Source organism: Anabas testudineus, chromosome 18 (assembly GCF_900324465.2).
Source record: "Anabas testudineus chromosome 18, fAnaTes1.2, whole genome shotgun sequence".
In the NCBI taxonomy this organism is placed as follows: Eukaryota; Metazoa; Chordata; class Actinopteri; order Anabantiformes; family Anabantidae; genus Anabas; species Anabas testudineus.
This window is the reverse complement of record NC_046627.1, coordinates 22,220,020-22,238,357: the sequence shown is the minus strand read 5'-3', so window position 1 is coordinate 22,238,357 and position 18,338 is coordinate 22,220,020. Positions and strand designations below refer to the sequence as shown.

The following is an 18,338-nucleotide window of genomic DNA, read 5'->3' as shown; positions in this document are numbered from 1 at the left end:
TGCAACAACACACTACTACAAACACTGTCATAGATTTGAAGCAGAATCACGTGTGAGATTTAAAGTCGTTTCTGTTTTGTATTTATTTTAGCTTCAGTTTTGTTTTTGATCATGTAAACTATGTATTTACATGTTTTGTTTTCATTTGATCACCGCAAAGTAGTTTTCAGTCCATGAATTTTGCCATTTTGGGCTATTTCACATTCAGTATGAATAACAAAAACAATTAAGCACTGTTGGATTTTGTTAGTCATGGTTATGCATCAGTCCGCACACACAGCTGATTCTCTATTTCTATTCTGTCTCTCAGCTTTCTGAGCTCTCAGATATTTTTTTCTCAAAAACAAAGCTTTGCCATTTCATATTGTTTTGTTAAGTTGTAAAAGGGCGGGTTTGTAAAGGTGGATGTGGACACCCACCCACACACACACACACACTCACACACACATATGCACAGACAGTGGCATAAACACAGCATCACAGATTGAACACTGTTTACATGTGACACCCATCCTGAACTGACCCACTCAGAGCTTCAATCAAGAGCAGACTTTGGCTTTCTCTCCTCACACACACACACACACACACACCGTCGGCCCGTTTCCAGATTTCTTCTTCTAATGTCTTTTTTTTTGCTCGCAGTTTCCTGTCTCCCCTCAGCTTGGGAAGAGGCTGCAGCACTGTAATCCGATTTGTTGCTTTGTGGGTGTCTTCCCGCATGGTTCTGTGTCACGGCTCGTGTTAGTGCAGGGAAAAGGGTGCGTGGCTAGAGGTGTGTGTGCAGTGTGGGTGGGTGGGTGGGGGGGGGGGGGGGTGTTGGGGAGTGACGGGGTTGGTCAGAAACGGTTGGTCGGTTGACTGGAGTGCCAGGAGCGAAGAAATTAAGGTGCAAAGATCAGAGCTTCGGGTCGCGACCTCACACCTTTTTAGGGGGAGGGGCCAACTTGATGATCTCATCTTCAGAGGGCTGGCGGATGATGTCTTTTTGAGGGGGGCGGGTTGGAAAAGAAGGTAGAGAAAAAAAAGAGAAACATTAAAACAACCTTTGAACATAGAAAGTTTTAGTGCTCACACACATTTCAGTGTCTTGGCTCACTGTTGTTTTATTTCAGGATATAAACCAAAGCTGTGAAACCGTCTGTACATAAACAGAACAAACCCAAGACCCAACGTTTGATGCCAAAAGTCACTCAATTCTGTAAACACCTCTCTATATGGTGGATTTAGTTGTAAAATGAAGTAAAATAGTAGTAGCCAATAAATAAAGAAACTATAATAAATAATCCTTTAGGTTTGAAATGGGGAGTAGTGAATAAGTGAACGGTGGGTAAATAGATGTTTAATCGTTTTATTGTACCTGTGTTTTATTGCTATTTCAATTCATGCTAACTTAAAGAAGTGCAAGAAACAAAAGAGCAGAATCATGCAAAAAGAGGCATGTTTTGGGATCCTGGCTCACAGGTTGGGAACCCCAGTAGAGAAGATGTAAGAAAGTTTCACCACAAGAGGGCAGAATGTGACTAGTTTTGGCACAACAGGAAGCTGATCAGAGGTAAGTTCCTGTTCCTGAAGGCTAGTAATCCTAACATTTTGACTGACAGTTCTGACCTAAGCCTGTATCTGCGTGCTCCACAGAGTAAGCACACGGTGTGTTTTACCTTTGTATTTCTTGGCTGAGGGAATGCGCGTGAGCTTGGTGTCAATCTCGTCGTCCTCAGAGATCTTGAGCACAGTGGTGCGGTACTCGATCACCCTCGTCAGCAGGTCTGGCCGCCGTGAAATCTCGAAGATGTGCTCAATGTATGACAGGTTATCTGCATGGATGGTGTAGTTACTGCATCTGTTCACTCATAAAACCTGGTACTCATATCACACGTCCTGTTCAAGTATGTCTTGCTTTATAGTGACTGCATCTGTTGCGTCTGAGTCTCTCACCTTGGGCCAGCTTGTCGTTCTTCTCCAGGTAGCTAAACCACTCCTTGGAGGAGGTGATGTTGTTGCTCTGGTCCTCGGGGATGTCCTCCTTGCAGGCTGACTTGAGCTGCTCCAAGTCCTCATTGGTGATGTTTTCAGAAAGGTCGCTGAGCAGAGAGCTGTACTCCGCCATTGTCTAGACAGAGGAAGAGAGAGAAGAGATGAGAAAATGGTTATGCCATGCAAGGCAAGGTAGATTTATCTGTATGTAGCACATACTGTACAACACGCAGAACAAAAACAACCATTGTTTATCTTCTTTAAACATAATCTGAGCCTGAGACAGGTGTATCTGGATATCGTATTACTATGCTTATTAATGTTATTGCTTTGCAGGATTCAACCCAAAGGCATTATATAGAGGTAGATATATAGAATAAGATTAAAAGTGAAGATGTTGTCATAGAGAATCAACAAAAGTTGAGGTGGCTGAAAATATCCTCATTTTGTTAAACTGTGCAAAACAGCCCACCTACTTCCCAGACTCCACGATGGAAAACTGTTAGGAAACCTCTGCTGATGACAAAAGCATACAGACAATGTGGGATGGAAAAGCTGCAAGAGCTGAGAATGAAGTATCAGGTCACAGCGTAAGTTCATCTGTTGGCAGACTGTTGGCAGAGCTTGGCGTAGCTCGTTCATCTGTGCTGTCGACTAATGTTGTTGTCAAAATGATCAGAAACACATGAGCGTGCCATATAGTTGGATGTTTCTACATGACAAAAGACGGGGAAAGCACAAGCTTCTCATCAAACCTTCATCAAACCCTCTGTCTCCCTCTAGTGGACTTATTAAAGAACATCTCTGTACTAGAGTCACATTAACTACTGTACATCCTTTTAATTGCAGTTTATCATAAATACCCCACTTCTTTTTGTGATTTTTGTGAAGCGGCTGCTTTGAAGCAACTTTTTCTCTTTGCAGTTAATAGAGAAAACCTCTTTACTTCACTTTATCACTGAGTGATAACGTAACACTGAGCCATACTAGATTAACACAAATGCTCTGCAGTATCTTTGACCTCAGGACTCTGCATGTTACATGTCATCATACTTCCCTGTTTGGATAAACAATCTTCAGGAAAACATGTTTGGCACAGACCGCATTTTATCTTTTATTTCTGCACAGGGTCGATTGTTCAGGTCACAGATTCAACCGAGGTTGAAGCACTCGATTTGTAGACATGCAGAAGTTATGGATCGGGCTAGCCTTAAGGAACGAGTGTTGTCAAGATTGCAGGGTTTAGATCATCCTCACAAAGACAGGGTGTGTGAGTGTGTAGGAGTGTGTGTGTGTTGGCATGTGAGTTGTTGTTCAGTAGCAGGCAGCCAGTGTGAAACAGACAAGAAAACCACAGTGAAAGAGAGACAGAAAAACAGACCGAGTGATTCAGACGTGTTGAGGCCGTCTGCTCTGCTCAGCTGTGTCAGTTTAGAAAGAAGCAAAGAAAATACATCAGGACGAAAACGCAGGCTTTCACAGTTCATGGACACAAGGCTTCATATTGCAGCTCATACCTCGCTTAACATATTTGGGTCAGGCTCTCAATATATATCTTCATGATCGAATGAATCAAATAAAAATAAAATCGCTGCATGGATTCCAACAATGTAAAGAGTGAAAGAGAACACTGAAAAAAAGCAGCACAAAATATCAGCTATCAGCTCATTTACTGTAAAAGTTTACAGCACATTCCTCATTCTTCATATAGGAGCTAATAAAAGTATATATGTGCATTTCTTCAGGCACATGATGACAATTAAAAGATGGTGGAGGTGCTCTTTTCAGCGTTTTCAACATCACAACATATCGAGCTTCCTCAGGATTCCCAAAGACCTGGTTGTTCTTGGTTGAAATTGTTCCAGCCCACAGTGGGTTTAATGATGCTGCAGTTTAACACTGTGCAAATGATTAAGGTTACCTAAAAACAACTTCAGCAAGTTTACGGAGTGATACGAACTACAGCCTCCCACTATAAAGCAAAGAAATGCATTTAACACACGCATTGTCCTTTTTATCCCTATAGCCCCCAACCTCCCACATCTCTGGCATCCACGCAGCTGGCGAGAGGCCGCCGCTCAGTGCGGTGCATCATGGGCACTGGCGTGTAGCTCTGTCTGCCTCTGATCCTCTCAGTCTCATCACAGATAAACATGCTGTACATAAAGCCCAGAAGAGCTGTGCGATGAGTGGAGTGACCTATATAACAGAGCTGCTGTTACCTGCAGCTGCCACCAGGGGGTGGAAATTCACTGTAGCGCATCAGAGACTCAGCAGCAGCAGCACAGTGATACTTATATGTGACCTGATGGTGACAAATGAAGCTGATGTTTCATAGCTGTAACGCAGAAATGCTGACCTTTTTTAAAATAGAAAAAATATCTCAGGAGTGCTAAAGTCTTTTTTTTTTTTCACCTGTTCTTCTTCCTCTACTTACCTTAAAATAGCACAGATGACAAACAGTGCCAGAGTCTTTAGATCTGCCTCAGTGATGTGCGGGACGATACCAGAGCAGAAAGTACTGCTAATGTAATTGTCCCAGAGGCTGATTTAAGGTCAGATTTGTTTGTCTGATCTTTAATGGCTAATGCTGACATTTTGTTATGTTTGTCTGACCCATGATCTCAGCCTCAGGGCGAGAGCACAATGATGACGGAGCACTTTTACTGTGTATGTGTGTGGATGCATTCCTATGGCTGTGAGGACATTTTGGGGGTGTTAGAGGGTTGCAGTGCATTGCAGTAAGTTTAGTATAGGCTAATTGGCTAGTAAATAAATTCTGTCAGCGAGTGTCCTCACAACTATAGAGTGAGTATAAAGTGAGTCTTCACTGGCACATTCAGGTCCTCTTAAACCGGAGCAAGTTCATTCAACACAACGAGCTGCGTGGGAGAGAGCAGAGACGTGCACCTTAACTCCAGTGAATTGAACAAGGATCTGAATGCTGTGTGTGTGTGTGTGTGTGTGTGTGTGTGTGCCTGGGACTCTCAGGCTTGTGTATTGTGTGTGAGACTGGGGGTGCCTGACTGAAAGAATGAATGTGAGTGTGAGCTCTCCGGTCTCTGTGCCTCCCCTCTCGACCGAGGTCGCCCTGCCTGCTCTCTGTTTTGCACCACAATGGACTGGCACTGTTTTTGTGTACTTTTAGAGGAGAAAAAAAAAAAAACAAAACCCAAAAAAAACAATAGAGGAATTGGCTACATTTAGTGTTCCTCTCCCACCACCTCCCCTACGCTGCACCTCTCTTTGCTACTTTATTTTTTTACCCAGGAAATAAATATTTATCATTTATCAATTTGATATTGTTTTATAAGTTAAAAGAGGGTTTTAAAATTCTGTGTAATCATTTTTGATTTTCTGCTTCACTCTTTGATTACATATTTTTATTTCAAATATGGAAGCTCATTTCTGCCCTGGAAAATCAACTTGTTCTTTAGTATTTAAGTTTTTCTTTTACCACACCATAATTACTATAATTAAGAGAAACCTTTGCTAAATATGAAATAAAGTAAACACATTTATTCTTAAGTAAAATGACAGAAAATTAATCTCTTGTCAACTTGTCAACAAGAAACTGCACTGGTTCTGTGAAGTTCTACAGTAACAACTATTTGTCGTCATAATTATTATAATTTAAAATAACATTTTGCTTCATTAATAAATGTCATTATTTTAACTTCACAATTATAAGTCGTCCTGTGCTGTTTCACAACGCCTACAATTCCTCTCGATGATGATGGGAATGTTGTCATATTGTGATACTGACAATATGCAGCAGTTACATGATAAAACTTTGCATATATGCTGCAGCATGAGCATCTCACGAACCTACAAACACAAAAAATCAAAAACACGTTGAATCATAAAACATGATGCCAGTTGACTAGTAGATATAGGAGGAGGATAAAATATGGACCACAGATACTGACATGTTTTGTTCATATTCATATTTTGAGTTTTTCATATTTTTAAGCCTATGTTTTCCATCTTGGATTATAAAGGAAAGAAACTCAACTTGTTCTGTTTTTTGCACATAGGGGCTTCCATACTAAACCTGTGGGTGGATTTACTGTTGTGGCTGATTGGTGTGTGTGGACATGTTGCTTAACCAAGTTGAAGTTGTCATTTTTTGGCAGCTGTATTACAGTTTAAATCTGAATCATGCATGCTTTCCATGCTTTTACTGTTCTTTGACGACAGAGACAAAAATATACATCTATAATGCAAAATGTTGAGCAGCCACAGAGAGACAGTCTGCTGCTGCTCCAACCATTTCCGTGAAGGCCAGGCATCATCGATTTTCAAAAGGCCAAAACTGAGATATGAGATGTTGTTTCTAAGAGTGTTCTGCGATTGTGTAGTCACGCTTTATTGAGAAGAGTCTGTGAAATCCCCTCTAACTGCTGCCCCCCATCCCCACCCCGTGCTCCCCGCTCTCTCTGGGACGAGCCTGACACTGCTTCCATACATAGAGACCCACTGTGCTTCACATTCTCATGGACACAGACATGCTTTTGTCTGCTTGTCTGTTCCTCTTTCTCTGCTGCCCGGCTGTGTGTGTGTGTGTGTGTGTGTGTGTGTGTGTGTGTGTGTGTGGACAGAGCAGCGTTTTCAGCTCTGTGAACTTCTGGCTTACAGACACACTGTATCTTTTAAAGTTCAAGTCTTTATAGGAAGAGCTGAATATTTAGGAAAATATACATATTTGTTTATTTGGAAGAGGTTAACAGGTCAGTGATCACTGCCAATGGACGCCACGGCCGAAAAACGGCTTGTTTATCTTGGCATAAAAGCCTCCGTAGATTTCAGGGTGTACATGGTAGCCGAGCAGCCTGAGGAGCTCCTCCTCCACACCGTGACTAAACTATTGACCTCCCACCACTATCTTCACCATAGTCTGCTTTACATCGTGCAATCAAGACATTATCAGCCCAGACAACACTCGCTGTCCCCTCTTTTGCTTCATTCTGTCTTTGCGTTGTCTTTTTTATTTCATGTTTCCTGCTCAAGCCTTTGCCTCATGTCTGTCTTTATCTGTCTAGAACAACAAGGGATTTCTTAAACAGCACAAAGAGAATGAAGACACGGCAGCAGTTCATTCATATTTACTATCGAGCACACGAATTCAGCCCTGAGGCGGCATGTGAACAAAGAAAGATAATGTCAGGTGTGAATGTTGAAGATCTTCGTCTGATGGCTGTAGAGATGTCGACCGAGCCCTGCTGCACTCACACAGATCAAATCTATTATTTTATTTTCCATTATACGCCTCATTTCACGTTTGCCCTTCCAGTTTCAACAGCACTGATACTCAACCCTCCTGAGTGGTTCACACACACACACACACACACACACACACACACACACACACACACACACACACACACAGAAACATACATCGTTACACATATGACGCCACAACCAACAAAACTCTCCACACCAATGACGTTACCATGGAAACCAGGCCTGGCTTTGCCTTTAGGCTTGAGACTGTTACCTAGCAACAGGGCAGAGACCCCTCCTCTTCACCTCACTCTACACCCCCCCCCCAAACCCTTTCAAAATAAAAGCCCCTACTAAGCTGACTGACATCATACATAAACACAAATGTGTGTAAAGTTGTATGCAAAAGTTTTTTCTATTTACATTACTGAAACACAGTTATAGTTGAAAAATGTCAACACATTATATAAAAAAAGTACCAGAACACTAATGCACATAAACAAAAAGAGACAGTGAGAAGCTGATCTCCTCACTGCAACAGTGTGACAGTCACGTGGCCAACATATATTCTGTAACCCGTCTTCAATCAGCAACACAAACAGAGACACACACTCTTTATCTCTCCTCCAAACACAAGCAGACCACCAGCCAACTCTAGATTTTACCGTGGCAACAAAAAACAAAGAAACAACAACAACAACAACAAAAACAAACACCTGGGAAACAGCTAAAATGTTCTCTACAGAACAATATATGCAGACTTGTGTCTTAGTTTCTTTTCCCTGCTCCTTGCATATTTTCTTTAACCAATTTTCCCCCATTGTTACCTACCTGTTGTCTTCACACAGTCACCTCAGAATCTCATCTGCTTGAATTTACAATCACTGCTTAGACTTTATTAAAACAATCGGTAAGTACAATTTCAATGCAAGACCCTTACATCTAAAACATGCTGTTGGAAAACAAGTCTTGGCTACCAGATTATGCTTTTGTTTTAGGATGAGTTGTTTCATCGTGCTGGTGGCTGAAGCTGATGAAAGCAGGACTGTTGATTCTGTGTTTTGTTTCCTTTAATAATATCCTGTATTAAAACCTATGACTGATTATTAGGGGACCAAATTTCAATTAAACCACATGGGATTTTTTTTATTTATTTTGTTTTTAGGACAAACAATTTCATTCATGTTTTTGTTTAACTTCTGAAATTTCAAATGTGTAAAATAGCAGGAAGTGTTGCTTCTTTTGTCCCAGGAGTAGTTCACAACAACAAAGTTATCTTTCCACTTAGCCAGCCTAATTCTTGTCATCCATTTTCAGTCTTATGCTAAGCCAAGCTAAGTGTCTGGCCTGAACTGTCAGCCTTTCCTAGGCATTAGTCTACATGTGTTTGATGCAGCTGCAACTGCTATTAAACACTGCACTCCCTTCTCCTACCTCTAATTATTTCTCACTCTCCCTTTGTACCCTTCTGTCGTGTTTCTTCATGTTTTACTAAAGAGGGTGGAGCAAGTTAATCTCCATCTAGTTCATTAAATATCTCACTTAATATATCCGGACCTTTCAACTTCCCCGCCCCCCCTTCATTTCTTTCTCCTTCTCTCTCTATATATTTCTATTGCACTCAGATGGACTGAGAGGCAGAGAGTAGGAGTCCCTCCCACTCTCCATCTTTAAATTTCCCATGAAACTCACCTCGATTTCACAAGAAAAAAAAAAAATCTGTTTGGATCTCCTCATATGGCAACGTCTATGTTAAACCAGCACAGCTCTCATTCCAAAAATGAAACTAGATATTACATAAGTGCCTGATGTAATCCTTCTCTAATTCAAGCAATGCTACTTTAAAATGTAGCACAGTGGGAGCTATCTTCTCTCCTATTGTCTATCTCTTTCAAGTCCCCCCCCCCCTCCACACTAGCTTGTAGTTTCAGTGCAGTAAACCTTCTCCGTTTCTTGCAGGAGTACCGGGAGGTGAGGGATCAGAGAGTGGGAGGCAGAAGAGCTCACAGTTGCAGGTTGTAGCAAAAATGTCTGCCTCCAAAAATCTACCTCTCAGGTCAGAAGTCTCTCTTACCCAAGCACAGATGCACATTTGCATCTCTGAGCATGTATCTAATTGCCGTTCCTTTTCAGGCATTTCACTTCAACCCACATGCGCTGTTTTGTACATAGTCATGCTTGTGCACTGTGAAACCCACAAAAAAAAAAAGGAGATAACAACCTTCACAGACAATACACTGTACTTTATGGACACATAAAGTATTTGTTACATCAAAACAGTGTGAAGAAACTATCCCTTGTTAACTATATCACGGTGCTGATATGACTTTTGATGCTTATATTATGCATTGGCATTTTGATGTATGTGCACCATACTTATTACACATAATTGCTATATATACTAATATATTATCCAAATGAGGGTGTCTGCAAGACCTAAGAAACCTATTACAGTGTAATAAAATGTTTATCTCCTGGGTCAAGGACACGCAGTTTCAATGATGCAAAGCGCAAGTCTTACAAAGAACCTCTTGTTCTATGCTGGCTAGTCCACAAACCAGGAAATGTACTGAGGTTTGGGTTGAATACCAGGGTTGGTTGAAGTGAGTAATTCTTGATGAGGTAATAAAAGGCTTTGCTTCTACAAATACTGAAGCTATTCTCTTTTAACTGCAGTGTTGCAGTGAATGCAGTTGTTTACTATAATTAAAGAATTTAGCTAAATATGTCTCTTTTCACAGCTACTCGTTATGAAAGAATATGAGCTCTCCCAACATGAACGTGCCACTATGTTGTTAGTTCATAGCACTGATCCCTCTTGAAAATCTGCGGTTAATGACGATGAATTTCATATATGCCGGCTCTGTGAGTAGTTTGGGATATAAATGTATGATTGATCAGGTAGCATGACTTTACTGTCCAATGAAACATACTTAATGGCCTTACTGCTGAAGAATTCATATATAAAATGTGTCAACATGTGCTTTCTACAATAGCAATGTAACTCTCAGACTGCCAATCTCCCTACATACACTCTTTAGCCATGTAGTAAATAGAGAGAAAGCTATAAATCACAACCTACATGCATACCTGTTTTGTCTGCCCATGTCTAAACCAATGTAAAATCTGCCTCTCTGGCTCTCAAACTGTCAGACATTGATCAGTACTGTTGTTCCTTGCAGGTGTCGTGCCAATTGCAAACAACAGATGCCCCCTGCAGACGCGGCCGAGGAGGAAGAGGAGGAAACGCTGTCCAGTCAGTGTAGGGATCGACTAGCCCTCACTGCTCACCGCCATGTAAGGACTTTATCCACTGATGCTGCACTGTGGCGTCCTGCTGGGCCACAGAATGACACCATGCTGTTACCATGCAGCTGTGCCTGATTTTTCATTTTTACTGAGGGTTTGGGGGAAGTCCAAGTTTAGTTTGTCTGTCTGTGCTTATTTCGGTTCCTGGTCCCTGGTTCTCGCAGTTGCTGCAAACCTTCTTTGTCTGTATCATCCCACCAGTACTGAATACATGGTCTTGGGGTGCACTGAAATCGAGTGATCACATGGCTTATGAACAAAGGCTCATGTGCTTATATCCATGAATCCATTCATTTTAGCTGCTTCTTTGGGTCCAGGTTGACATGGTAGCAGGATAAGTAACCCGAATATAGTTTTTCTGGGTTCCTCTCTCCAGCCACATACAGTACTACAGCTTTTCTCTTTCTTTTCCTGCTAGCTACTCGGCTTGCATGAAAACATAAAAATACGCTTTTACTGCTAGTATATGTATTTTGTACTGTGTCTGTACAAGATGTTCATTACCCAGAACTCATTAACATAAAGTGAAGGTTGAAGCGCAACTCGACTGGCAAAGCAAGTCTAGACATTTTTTTAAAAAGGAGGCCGAGTTCTAGTTTTTTCAAAGAAAGCAGTGTCCTCGACACTTAAAAGTTATCAAATACAATAAGGTCTCTAAATGTTGAGAATACATACATTTTCCATTTGATGTTTTTATAATTTCATGCTTTTTGTCTCTGCGTTTTTTTAAAGTTGCAGGACTGTATCACATCAAAACGTCTTTAAACCATCAAGTTCTAACTAAGGAAAGTCTGAAATCAGCAGTTCTGTGACATAGAAGGGAGGTCCTCATGTGTAAGTACCTAAAGTACTTTTACAAGTACAACACTTGATTAAATATACAGTACTTAAAGTCCATCACTTATCCCGTCTTATACTTAAGACAAAAACTGTGGTAATGCAGTGTAAAGGTCAGCAAATATTGTAATTTTGCTGACATGACCAATAACCATCACATCTCAAACATGAAATGGATAAAGTAATGGGCATATTATTTATTTATACTTGTGATGAGCTGACATTTGAGTTAGTCAGCTAATGGTGAAGCACTACATGAGACTTTTTGCAGCAGATGTTTCGGTTTGAAAACTAGTTTACCTAAGATGACATTTAAACCGCTTGCACAGAGCGTCCTTTTTCACAGCTAAGCGTAGCGCTACATGGATTCGCGCACATACGACTCAAATAAAAACACAGTCCCCCTATCAGAAAGGTCAAACACGGTACTCCAAGCTTGGGCCATCCACCCTCCCCCATCTACATCATTCACAACCAACGCTGCTTATTTCACCTCCTTTGTCTCGGTTTCTCCCTCGTTCATCACAACTCAGTCATCACTTCTCAGTTTTCATTCTCTATGACTCCTCTTTTAATCGTCTCTGTGCTCTTTGTGGCTTTGAAGTCATCGTCATCACAGGAGCATCTTGCTGCTGGGAAACATTAGAATTGATTTCTGACCATTAATCTTACTTTGATGTCTCTCTTGCTTAGAACATTGCCTATGTGCACTTGCCAAATAAAACACCTTGAGTAACACCAGCTCCGGTTTTTATTCTACCTCCAACAATTTTTCTGCCGTCTTTCTACAAGGCTAAGATATTGTGTTTGCATGCTTTGGAAGAGATTCCCCGCCCTTTACCACAGGATAAATCCTCTTCTAGTTGGTCATGTTCTCTCACTATTCTCTTCCTAGGATTATTATTATGGGATAAGAGGGAAAATGACATGAGAAAAAGAGGAAAGGGGTGTAGGGCAGAAAGGAAAGGGACAGAGCGAAAGAAGAAGGCTCGTTCATTTCCCTTACAGACGGCCTTGTGTCCAATGAGGCAGCGAGGACTGCCAGCACTTATCAGTTCAAAAACCCAGAGCAGGGAAAAGCAGGAGAGAGAGGAGGGGAGGAAACTGAGGAAAGGAGAAAACGCTAATCTGGGGAGAAGCAGTGAAGCGCCGGAGAATATAGGCCACTGGCCTATTTTTCCATTGAGGAGAAAAGAAGATTTGCTGTGTGTAAAAACAGTTCTGTTGATTCAAAAAATAAAAATAAATCATCTTTATCTTTTTTTAACCATTCTTTTCTCTCTTACTTGATTTGTCTTCTGCGTGCCTTCACATTACAATGCCACTGTTTAGCAGGTGTAATGATGAAATATTCACAATCTTAGTTAAGAATCTGACAGTGACACTAAATGTCTTAATATATGTAAGAGTGCAAATAGTCCTTAGCTGCAATCTTTAGTCCAGTTTGAGTAACGTTTGTTGGAAATGCGCCCACGTGGTACGGAAATTGTACAAAACAAAAAATATATATTCAATCTTAACATTTAATTTTATATAGTGTCACTGTCTAAGGGAAATACATTTGATTGAAGGAATTCGTCAGATTTTCGTATGTTTGCTTGGTCAATCAAACCTTCAAGCAGCTGTTCTGGATTAAACATGAGTACAAGCTGAATGCACATTTACGCTCTGTGCTTCCTGAAGAGGTATAATGGTGAAACCTGCTGAAATGTTGTTGAACCTGTTCTTTAAAAAAAGAAATGCTGGCTTATCGTACAGTACGCCATTCTTCCTGGATGTGCACGTCCTTCTCTTACAGTAAACAGCAGGATTGGGGAAAAGTTACATAGGGCATTAACTTTTCATCTGGGTTGACATTAAAGCATCTAAAGGGTCAGTTCTTCCAAGCTGTGAAAGGATAAACACAGTCATTTTTTAAGTGATGTCTAACAATGGTTTTGACACATTATAGTTTGAGCATATTTATACCAAGAAAATTGTCTATATACTGTAGCTTTAATGCATATAATAACAATAAATGCAATGATCTAATTACATGTGTGCAAGTTTTATCCTCCCTATCTCTATCGACCAACAGTATTGAGAATGAGTTTGTGTAGGCAGATCCAACAGCCAATCCTCCTAAGTGACACACAAGCACCCAAAACACACACACACACACACACACACACACACACACTGTGGGCAACGTGTGGATGTGTCCTGCATACAGGAAACTCTAATTTCTTTGGCGTAAAACCAGGGTGTAAAGGTCACCGAAAGAGGGAAAGAGAAAAACCCTACAGGAGACTTTCAGGAAGGAAATCGAATTTGTTTCAGCAAGAGAACACGGGTACAAACAAAACGTACAAACAAAATGAAATGCGAGTGTGAATGCATGTTCAAGAAGAGAGAGAGAAGAGACAACGATGAAAAGTCCTGGATTTGTTGATTAGTATTGGAAAAGAAACATGCTGTTCTGTACAAATAGAGACTGATTCATTAGTAAAAACCAGATGCACACATGCCTGCATGCACTCACACGCGCATACACTAACACATAATGTAAGTACATATCAAATCACTCAGTAATCCCTTAGTGAGCAAATAAAACGCATGAATTCATTTCTGAGACAAATACCAGATAAAATTGGGAATAAATTGCTGCTTTAGAACCAACTCGATCTGTATAAAATGAGTTTTCCAAGGGCATAGACGGATGAGGGAACAAGATATTTCAAGGTGCTGCTGTTGAGCTGTGTTCTGTGCCGTGGAGACCTGGCTGTGTCTGACCAGCCGAGGCTTTACTTCCTGCTGTCACCATGGACACACTTCCTGGCCATGGGTTTAGGGCAGCGGAAAAAACAGCAGCCACCAAGGGAGAGAGACAGAAAAGACGAGAGAGAGAGAGTGGACTGAGAGGGTTGAAAGAGAGCGAGCAGAAGGGACAGAGGGAGGAAAAGAAGGGGGGAAAAAGCAGCAGCTGGACTTTCCATCAGAATTAAAACTGGAGCTAATCCCTTCTGCTTTGTTCAACACTGCCCTCTTACTCGTCTCTCTATCTCTCCCTCAGGGGTCAGCTTTCTGCAGAGACATCCTGCATGCAGTGACTCTAATTTGTCAAACCATGTGTTCAAAAGTACGTAGGAAAAGATGCTTCAAATTTATCCACAGGAGCGTGTTTAGGCTGCACATTGGACTTGCAGTGAACTGTACAGGACTACAGGAAGCACTACACACAATGTGGTATCACTTGCATGGTCGCAACATTTAACCCAGTGAATTTTGGTCCACTGTTCACTTTTAGGTCCATCAGCAATCAGTTCCTAGCTGGTTTAACACAAAGGCTGCAAGGAGGTGGAAACTGCTAATTTGACACATATGAGGGCTGCAAATGACCCTCAATGTAGCATTAAATCTGCACAGGACAGCCATGTATTTACAGTACATACAATACTTAGCCTTTTGTAGCATTTATACTGCATTCGATACTGTGAATGCCTCATGAATAGCTGTGTGAATATGAACAGCTGCATGTCCCACACACATGTGGATGAGTGCTCTGGTGTGAGCGACAGAGGGAGAGAGAGAGAGCGAATTACTCCATCCACTGTCACTGTGGCTGCCTTCTGCTTAACCTAAATTCTAAATGGCAAATGGTTCATCGTGGCTGCAGGAAAAGACCAGATGGCCATGACTAAAACCAGAGACAGAGAGAGAGAGAGAGCAGATGTGGGGAGTGTAGATTCGGGAAGAGATGCTGGCTGCATGAAAGGAAGCGAAATAGAGGAGGAGACTGACAAGAAGGAGATGAAGGTAACTGGGTTAGAGCATGTGCAGAAATACCTGCAGTGAGTGATTGAGCCCCAACATGTATAAACAGACACACGCAGCCCTTCGTCGATCCTCTAATCAAAGCAAAGCCCTGTTTATTCTGGGACGAACCTCGCGACTCGGTGACCCCTGCAGTGACAGCGGCTGGGCCAAATGAGACAACAACAGTGTGCAGTCACGCAATGCATCGCCACGATGCCGAACCGCCGTCAGGTCTAATTCTCTAATCCATTAAAATCCTGCTTCCGTGCAGCTAAGCTACTGTAAGCAAGTCAGTAACTTTCAGCACCTGATAAGTCGGCACAGCCAACAGTCATTAGAGGCTCTTTATGCGTCCAAGTAGGTTTAAGGTGCTGGTGTTGCTGCTGGTAATGTCATTTGGTTTGTTTTGATGCGGCAGGTGTTCTGAACTAAAATTAGTTTTGTAGCAACCACAACATTTTATTATATACTTTATTATTTCATTAGACCTCGAGCGATGAAATGTCAAATGACACATTACTGCAAGTACCCTCTGACTTTCATCTTGAATCAATTTGGAAAAAAAACCCCAAGACTTGTGTCAAAGTCCACTTGCAGGAGGTTTCTGGTGCTTTTAACAACACGTTTCTTTCTCCTCAGTGAATAGATGTTGCTCTGTTGTCATGGAGATTTCCTGGAGTTTAGCTTTTTCCATAACAACTGAACAAACCTCATCCGCTGAGCAAAACAGCAACATGACACTGAAGGCTCGTAGGCTCCGGCTCGTAAGAGCAATTTACATCAAGACTTGTATTTGTCAAACTACTATGTCCAGAGTTAAAGGAACAGTGCGAGCTTTTGGGAAACATGCTAATTGTCTTTCTTTCTAGTATGTATATGTGCCTGTTACATCTGAAGCTGCAACTGCTTGGCTGCTAGTTAGATGGTTTATTTTTTGAGAGATTTGATACTTGCTGCTTTTCTTTGTCAAACTACCAACAGATGAATGTAGTTGAGCATAAATATAAAAGATTTTTAAGAACTGTCGTGCAACAAAGTGACTCTAGCTTATAATACTTAAATTAAATTCCACCTCTGTGAATGGTACACACTTAACATAATTAACCTTCATGCATCTCTCACAAGCCAACTGCATTTGTCACATTTGTGAGGCGAACATACAAGTAATTGACTGATTAACACACACAGCACGTGGCTGCGCTGAAGAAGAACACTGCAGCAAAGAACTGTAGTATCTATACTGTATATCTGATACAGTATATATGTTTGTAGTGTATTGTAATGTATGTCTAACTGACAGATGACCATAGACAGTCCATCTCTTGATAGCAGTGACACGTTACTGGCACCTGGTCTCAGGTGATAGGTGCAGGATTTGATGGGGAATCTTTCAGATAATGCAGATCACACGTGTATATTTTAAACCAGAACTAAATCTTTATTTTTCTTTGTTTCATTCATTCAGTCCCAATGTAAATAAACTAATTTACTACAAGACTGCAGTGTTGTGTCACATTGTGTTGAAGAGGTGTGGGTCACATTTTATGACACTGTCAACTGTTATATGAAAATATTTGAAAAAAAAGTAAATGGACTGGAAATAAGTGGAATCATCTCACTTCACCGCCCATAACATTAATGAGATTTAAAGACAAGTGATGAAAAAGCCTTATTAAATGTACAATTATCACTGAAATGCATCGGACAACTCAAAGTGGCGCCGACTTTCATGCACTGGGCCGTGTTTGTTCACAACAGCAGACAAAAACGCTATAACGTGTTACAAAAGTAGTGGTGAGAGGCAGATATGAAAATTCATGGAAATGTGTTTGTGTCGTTGATGCTTCATTAGCGTTTGGGCTTTATAGAAGATAAAAATATCTTTGTGCCTCTGGGAAGAGGGAAAAATGAGGAAGGGAGGGGCCGAGTGTGTATGTGTGTGGAGATGAAGTAAGGATGCCGTGGATGTGTGTGTTTCTGGTCTGTTTGTGCAGGAGTGTGATTGCAACAGCAGCACCGTTTTGTGCAAAACTTCCAGGCAAACATTCGACAAAAGGCGCAAATGGCGAGCTGACGTCAGCCTTTTCCAGACACCCTGCTGTGAAGTCAAGTCAAAAATATCTCTGCTCCTCATCTCTCACTCCTTCACTCCGACACTCATCCTCTCCTCGCTCCTTCATTGCGGGCTTTTGCGAGCGTGTATGCAGCAGAGCATGAAAACACGGTCACCATGGCAACACAACTAAAACAATGATAGAAGCAAGTTTGAGGCTGAAAATTCATGCAGGATAATTTTACCACAAACAACGTATTTCATGACTGATACACCTTTCTGACCTGTTCTGACAACAGATGAAAGACTAAATTGAGCGTCATTATATTAAACTGCACTAATTTCTGATTCATTCATTTCACCGTGACCTGTGGGAAAATTACAGTGTAGTAAAAGGTTTTTAACAAGTAGCTGTCATGTCTAAAATAGGCACCTCGGCTAAATGCTGGAATTATAGACCACAAGGCTCGAAACGCTGAAGCATTTCAGCCTTCGATAGCTGAAAAAAACATGAAATTTTCGGTTATAATTCTTCTAAGACCTAGTGTAGCCTCAGATACACCTAATAAACCTCAATCAACACAAAGACTGACACGTTGGTCAACACAAAGATAACTCACAAATCCATTTGAATGGTAAATTGTATTGAGAAAAAGCAAACCCTCCAGATCATCCATGCTCCTACATTTGTGTAGCTCTGTTCTGAGAAAACCAAGACAGACAGGTGGCCAGCTAGGCGAGTGGGAAAACCTATTAAGAGCCAAAAACATTCAGACACAGCCACCCTGCCGGGAAATAATATCAGATGTTTTGATTGACTGTCCAGTCATCAAGAATATCAGACAGGGGTCCGGCTGGTTTGTTATGATCAGCTGACGACTCGTCTAGCTGTGTGTGTTAACAGGTGATATGAGCACAGAATTAAAAAGACAAGCAGAAAAAGGCCCGAGGGAGAGGAGGAGGATAATGAGCAGAGGAGTGGGAGGAAACAGGGATGAGGCGTGTTGAGATGTTAAACTCATGAAGCCCAGTAACACTGACTTCTGTCTAGGACGCGTTTACGACCCATCTGATGTCATCTCATTTCCACGAGGGGTTAAAGTCTGCAGAAGGAGTTGATAGTTTGAAATAGTGATGAACTAAACAA

The 18,338-nt window shown here is 41.3% G+C and overlaps 1 protein-coding gene across 1 annotated transcript in view; it reads right to left on the bottom strand.

Annotated features, from left to right (window-relative positions):
* Positions 1-820: 820 nt before the first annotated feature.
* LOC113157360 (astrocytic phosphoprotein PEA-15) overlaps positions 821-18,338 on the bottom strand; it is a 32,615-nt gene continuing 15,097 nt past the window's right edge. The window contains exons 2-4 of the mRNA XM_026352804.1: positions 1,936-2,110; positions 1,659-1,814; positions 821-981 (exon numbers count right to left, since the gene is read on the bottom strand). Coding sequence (XP_026208589.1) covers positions 917-981; positions 1,659-1,814; positions 1,936-2,107 — 393 coding nt within the window. The 5' untranslated portion in view covers positions 2,108-2,110 and the 3' untranslated portion in view covers positions 821-916. The remainder of the gene's footprint in view (positions 982-1,658; positions 1,815-1,935; positions 2,111-18,338) is intronic.